The sequence below is a fragment of the Protobothrops mucrosquamatus genome, unplaced genomic scaffold (genome assembly GCF_001527695.2).
Source record: "Protobothrops mucrosquamatus isolate PMUCROS unplaced genomic scaffold, P.Mucros_1.0 scaffold39, whole genome shotgun sequence".
Lineage (NCBI taxonomy): Eukaryota > Metazoa > Chordata > Lepidosauria > Squamata > Viperidae > Protobothrops > Protobothrops mucrosquamatus.
Window position 1 is genome coordinate 3364397 of NW_015386421.1, and position 7092 is coordinate 3371488.

At 40.1% G+C, this 7092-nt stretch overlaps 1 protein-coding gene across 1 annotated transcript; it reads right to left on the reverse strand.

The window, feature by feature from the left end:
• Window positions 1-211: 211 nt before the first annotated feature.
• Window positions 212-4983, reverse strand: SNAPC2 (small nuclear RNA activating complex polypeptide 2). The gene is made up of 5 exons (XM_015811388.1): window positions 4628-4983; window positions 2749-2862; window positions 2594-2662; window positions 2068-2338; window positions 212-1226 (listed from the first exon to the last, which is right to left on the reverse strand). The coding sequence occupies exons 1-5, from the start codon at window positions 4808-4810 to the stop codon at window positions 850-852; spliced, it is 1014 nt and encodes a 337-aa protein (XP_015666874.1). The 5' UTR covers window positions 4811-4983; the 3' UTR covers window positions 212-849.
• Window positions 4984-7092: the final 2109 nt, after the last annotated feature.

The window sequence follows — 7092 nt, forward strand, 5'->3', positions numbered from 1 at the left end:
AAAGTGGGAGATTGTGGATTCTAGCCCCACCTTGGCCGTGGAAACCAGCTGGGTGACTTTCACTCTCATTCTCTCTCAGCCCAACCCACATTACAGGGTTGTTGTGAGGAAAATAGGAGGAGGAAGGAATATTGGGTGTGTTTGGCACTTTGAATTATTTGTAAAAATAAGGTGGAATACAAATAAATAAAAATATTGCTTTTATATTTTAATGAAAATATTACAAAGCTACATTACATTAATTGTTCCCTATCTATGATCTGCAGAACAATCCATCTACCAAACTGCAAACATCAGATTAAATGAGATTCTGAAATTCTCACTCAATTTGGAATTATCTCATTCTTATGAAATAAGAATAAGAAATTTAACAAGGAGTTTTGCCTCACCACCAACTCATAGAAATTGATTAGTCAAAGTGATCTTGAATTAAAGGAACTTTGCCAATTATACATAAAGGAGCATGCAATCTTTTTCATAGCACTGAAACAACATTTCAGCTGTATTATACTGCAGAAACACGTTAATAACACTGATTGCATTTGATACATCTGGAATAATCCATATCCTTAGAACAAAGATTGACACTCAGAGCATTATGTAAGCACAAACTTTCTAAGATGAGAATGATTTCCCAGTAATAAAAGAGTAAACTTCAGGATTTTGGGAGGAAAAATTCTGAACATTCACATATATCCATTTAAAAATACAAAGTAGACATACTCGTAAGTCAAGTGTTAAATTCTGAACAAAATTAAGGGACATGCTTGGCCAAAATATGACAGTTGTTTTTCCACTCTTACAGATACCAATACACAACATTCATGACATGTAATAAAATAAGAGTCTTCAATCCAAAATCTCTTTTTTTTGTGCTAGAATATCCAAAGGAAACCAAAATGAATTCAATGGGCAAATACCCAGCGTCTTCCAATCTGTGGAAGGTGTTGATGTTGTGCCACTTGTAGAACAAGTACTAGGACTAGTATCCTCTTGCTTTTTTGAAAAGCTATTTCCGGCTGATGGCACATTATAAAATGTTTCAGGAAGATCTTCATTATTGTTTACAAGTGGGCTGAACTTTGCTTTCATTCTACTTTTTTCATTCTTATAGTGTGCACTTAAATCAATATAGCATTTGTACATATGCCCCTTAAGTTTCTTATAATCCAGATGACTCAGTTCTTCTGGTAATGACAAAAGCAAGTCTAGTAGAACAGCCGACTCTGTAGAAAGCAATAAAGGAAGCAAAACGTTAAGTAGTGACTGAGAACTAATTCATGTTGCATTTAATTTTCTAATTGACATTTTTACAAGTTTTTTCTCCTATACTTCCCCAAAAGGTCTAGCAAAATAATTGTCATTGTTCACTCTTTCCTGCATCAACTGATTTGAATTTTAATTATCACCAAGTCTTAGAGATTTATGGTAATTTCTAACATGTTTGTATGAAAAGCTAAATGAAAACTATGGTCATTACAATAACAGCTATAATTTCCCTATTATATATGTAGAAAATTCTCTTAGCTCACTTCTCATTCGTATTTTCACACGGAGAAATTTGCATTTGAAAATTTTCCTTACTCTCTAAAATCTCAACCATTGTTCCATAAACATTGCTAATAAACAAGCATGTTTTATTTTGAGCTCATGAGGAGTAATTGGAACTTTAAACAAGCCTTTCTTTCATTTACTATCCTAAAAGTGCAAAAGTAGATGGCCCACAGAGCTGGCCCTAGAATATTGGATGGGAAATTATTTTAAAATATTTCAAACATACTAAAAACCTTGGAGACATTCAATACGTTCTTTTCAGGTCTAGGGCTTTTTCACTCCCTGCAGCATTTATACAATTTAAGTCTTCCTTCAATAAGAAACCTGAACAGTTTACAAAAATGAAATGTATTACAAAGAATAACATGATAGTAAAAAGCAGGTCTAGGAGCAACTAAAATTTAAAGATAGAGTAAATAAAACAATTATTGCCACAAAAAGGTAAACATATGTAATTCCAGATGCAGGAACAGCTCATCTTATCTTTTCATCTTGATCTAAATCCTGACTTACCACCAGGTGGTAGCTCTGGTGCTTTAGATCCCCGTGAAATCACTGAAAGATACTTGTATATCTTTTCAAAGTCCACATGTATTTCACCATTTTCTGCAGGGGTCAATTGCTCTACATCTGATGATACAGTTGCTTCCTCAGATTCTGTATTGGATTTCATATTCTTGCTAGGAACAATTGGGATCGTGCATTGAACAGCATTTCCTTCTACAGGCTTTGGTGGCACAGAGTGAAGCAAAGAGAGTGGCTCCGCAGATGCAATTGTTAAAACCTAATTAAGATAATCAGAAGAAAAAAATTTCAATAACTCAAATACCAGAAAACTAAATACTCTGTATTTTTGACTACTGCATCTTTGCTGGGAAAGATGAAAATCAAAGAATTGAATAATTGTAATTAGCAATGGTAGACTTGCTTGTTTCAAGAAAACGTTTGCATATCTAAACTTAAAGATCTCTCAAATTATTATTTTCATAGCAATACTTATCTTAATAAGATCATATTATAGAGAGGATACCACTGTTACCTGGGAAAAAGCAGCTGTTACTGCATCCTCAAGGCAACCTGTTAACTTCTTAGCTAAACGAATCCATATCTGGAATAGAGAGTATGACACAATACATGAGTATCTTTTGGCCTACTCGTCTTATCTCTGAAACCATACTTTTAATAATTTCAGACCTCTATAGGTGCTGGAACTGGGGCATCCTTCTGTTCGCATTGGCGATATCGATACCGTGCCTTGACTGCTTCCCTTGCCACACGTTCTTTCAGCTGGTCTACAAATACTAAGATCTGAAAAACATCACACATGAATGTTTAGAAGAAGGCAGCATTCTACTTTTAAAACAACACTGAAAATGGCTATTTTCAGAAAAACTGCAGTTTTCTTCCTGGTGCAAAAGAGAAACATTACAACCAGAGCAGAATCATTTTGTTTTCTGTAGCTTTGTGCTTTGTCAGTTATAGGAATAATTATATCCAACCCACTTCACGAATGCCCCCACCTGTAAGTTTTGCTGATTGCATTAACAAATTAGGACATCTACTGAACTTTACATTTTCAAAAATGGAGAACTAGAATCACCCATTAAGGAAAATTCTTTAGCCACAAACAATAAGTGTAAAGTGAATTCTAAGAGCCATGATGGTGCAGTAGTTAGAATGCAGAATTGCAGGCTAACGCTGTCCACTGCCAGTTCAATCCTGACCAGCTCAAGGTTGACAGCCTTCCACCCTTCCCAGGTTCGTAAAATGAGGACCCAGATTGTTGGGGGTAATATGCTGACTGTAAACAGCTTAGAAAGGGCTGTAAAGCACTATGAAGCGGTATATATGTCTAAGTGCTATTGCTAAGTATAACTCTCAAACTGTTTAAGGCTATGCTAGTTAAGCAAACTAGAACTCCTTATTAAGAGACAAAACCTTACTAATAGAAAGTTGGCTGTATTCAAATACCTTTTTTTTTGCCTTTTTTATCTCATGGAACCCATATATTTCATGGATATTTTGGACCTGAGAAATAATTGGTTCAAAGTCATATCTCAGAATTGTAATTTTGAGGATGAAAATATGGGGAGATTCCATGTATGCTGTTTGAACTCTTTGATAGAAAGACTGGATGGAAATGTAATAAATACACACAAACAGGAAGTCAAATATTTTTCTATTAACATGCTTCTGCTTTGATTTAAATTTGGCTTGCTGACAAATTCTTAAAAGTGGGAAAACTTATTCATGTTGTGCCATTTAGACATAAGAAAATATTGCTCTTTGACATTTAGGCTTCTTTTTCAGTTCAAGAGGAAAACCCTTATGTTTTATCGTTCAAAAGCTATATACACACTTAGCTGAACATATATTGCAAGATAGAATCTTAGTGTATATTCCACATTCTTTATGACAGAGACAAGGATTTATAATGAGTCCTCTCCTTGTTTTCAAACGCTTGGGGCTCTTCCATTTCATCTTTAAATGTCCTATTTGCATCATTCTAAGGTACTTGCCTGTCACTTCCAAACACACTTCTCAATTAGAAATAGATTATGTTCCCATCTTCAGGCTAGATCATTGGTATTATTATTTGGGCAGTTGAAACTCAAAAATGAGTTTCATTTTTAAAATGAAAAAAATGTCCCGATTAAATAGCGACTAGGATAACTGAATAACAGTTCAATCCATAACAGCAGGTATTTATAGAACATAGTATAAAGCAGGTACAATACGGCAAAGAAATAGGTACAGCATGACCTGTTGGTTGTTTCGTGTGTGTGTGTGTGATTTTATCACAATCTAAATAGTCACTAGCAGTTTCTCTGTTCCCACAATTTCTTCGGATATTCCCGTCTTTCGTTTTAGTATGACCCCCATCGAAGCCTTTTAAATTATCCCAACCCACAGACTGCGCCTAAACCAGGGGTAGGCAACCTTGGCTCTTTTATGACTCGTGGACTTCAACTCCCAGAATTCCTGAGCCAGCACAGCTGGCTCAGGAATTCTGGGAGTTGAAGTCCACGAGTCATAAAAGAGCCAAGGTTGCCTACCCCTGGCCTAAACCCACCTCGTCTTCGTTTCTGGAGGGCAAGTATTTCTTCAGCTGTTCCGGTCGCAGCGGGCCCGGAGTCTGAGCTTGAGCTCTCAAAGCCTGGAGAAGACGTCGCTTTTCTCGATCCGTCCAAACCCGGCTTGCGGGGTCCAGACGGTAGCGAGCGGGCGCCGAACGCAGCCTTGATGGTGGCTTCATAGCTCTCCCTCCTGAAAGTCCAGGCCCCAAACTAAGAAAAGGCCAGAAAAAGCCGCTTCGCCTTCCCGCGAAAATAAATTTCGCCGCCCCCTTCTTTACTCTTCCCGCCCACGCGGCTCAAGATCGCATTTCGTATACAAATTAGCAATACTTCAGCAAGCTACGCTTTCCGAGACTCGCATTCTGATGACGTAGACACCTTACGCAACCACCGGCGACCAGAAGGAGGAGAGGGGGCAGGTGACGTAGCCGCTTCCAAAGGAGGGACGGGGCCGGTAAAGCGGCCGCCGAGTCACAGAAGGGTTTGAGTGGTAACTAAGGAGGATGCATCGAACGCCTTTCTTCCCTCTCGTTACCATGGTGATAGAGTGGGAACGCCCTCCGGCACGGAGCAAATTGTCCTCGAGCCTGGCTACATGTCTATGCCAGGTCGAGGGGTTAGAGTTGCTTTGGGTGTCATAATCCTCTTTCTTTGTCAGAGACCTGGTATGGAGATGGACTGCAGTGAGGTGGCCGACCCTAGAAGGGTTCCCATAGTTTGGAGGCTGGGATTCTGGAGGATGTAGAATGCCTTGAACAGAACAAAGCCTTTAGAGGTCACTACCGCTTGGAAAATCTCTGGCTCACGGGTTTGACGTTGGGTTTTGGTGAATACGTAGTAGCCCACGGCCCACCCACACCGGGTAACCGACCCACACCGGGTAACCGACCCGCACAGAGAACCCACCCGCACCGACGCCACCATTACCGTCTGACCCACCCTGATTTTTCAAGTTAGTTAGTTAAGGTTGAAACCAAGATTTTTTTTTCCTGTGAGAAGTTGAAATTGACTGATTGATTGAACCTTTTTTCTTTTTTTTTGCACACGGCGGCGGAGGCCTAAAGCGAAAAGGTTTTATAAAACCCAGCTGAAGGCCTAGAACTGAGGCGACGGCACGCGTGCCCACAGAAAGGGCTCTGAGTGCCGCCTCTGGCACCCGTGCCATAGGTTCGCCACCACTGCTTTAGAGTTACAACTATATAGGGCAGTGATGGCGAACCTTTTAGAGACCGAGTGCCCCAAAACTGGCCCGGCCCCCGCTCCACCCCCTGCCGTGCCCCTGCTCCGTCCCCACACTGTCCCCCACCCCGCCTGCCCGCAGGGCCACTCACCGCCTCCAGAGCCCGCCACAGATTGTCCAGGCAGCCCAGCAGCGCCATGGCAGCCACACTGCCCGCACCCCGCAGCATCAACTGTGCGCGATGGGGCATGAGGGCAGAGTCTTGTCTACACCGCCTGGCTGCCATGTCCTTGGCCGCACTGCTCCACGTGGGCCACGCTCAGGGGTGACTCCTCCAGGGGGGCCGCTGGTGAGGGGGTCGTGGGGGGAGACGAGGCTGGGGCAATGGCACTTGTGCCCACAGAAAGGGCTCCGAGTGCCACCTCTGGCACGCGTGCCACAGGTTCGCCACCACTGATACAGGGCTATTGTATAGTAAAAATGTGGTAACTCTAGGCAAAAGATACAAGGTGCAGCTTTTGCCATTATGGTGCCTTCATACCGATGAGCAGTATTTATCAGTAATTTAGTTTTGTTTGTTGTAAACATTCAAAAACGATTTGACTGGCCATTAGCAGATGAAATAGACCAATGCTCCTCTTGGCTCCCAGGCAAAATGTCTGTCTGCGTTATTTCATGAAAAATTAAGTTTGATTGAAATCCTAAATCACAGATGTGTAAGATTCAATTTAGAAGCTTAAAGCACATCAACTGAAGCAAGAGCAATTGAAAGGAGAGAGGTGGGAGGTAAAAAGTAAAGTAAAAAGTAAAAAGGAGGTACAGCTAATAGGAAAATGCTAATCATTTATTAAAAAAAATATTCACTCATGAGCCATACTTTGAGCAAATGCTCTAACACATAACATACAGACTTTCTATAAGGACTATATATTTGTAGTCCATTCAGTAAACATTTAGAAATTTGAGAGCTACCCAGTTATACAAATATTTGTATCTGTACATTTGCAATTTTAAGAGCATAGGAGTTCATATTTCTTGGCAAATAATGATTATAGTTGTGCTACCATCCCTTCTGTTTTAAAAGACACTTAAATTGTGTACACAAAAATATCACCCAAACTAAATATTTGTTGATTTACTTTAGGTTCCCTATGCCATAATAGTGAAAATTATAAGCACAAACTTCCTAGTCAAGAAAATTCTTATAAAGTGATTCTGAATATTAATAACTTGGGATTGATAGATTCATAATCCAAAGAAATCCCACCTTTAGATACTCTT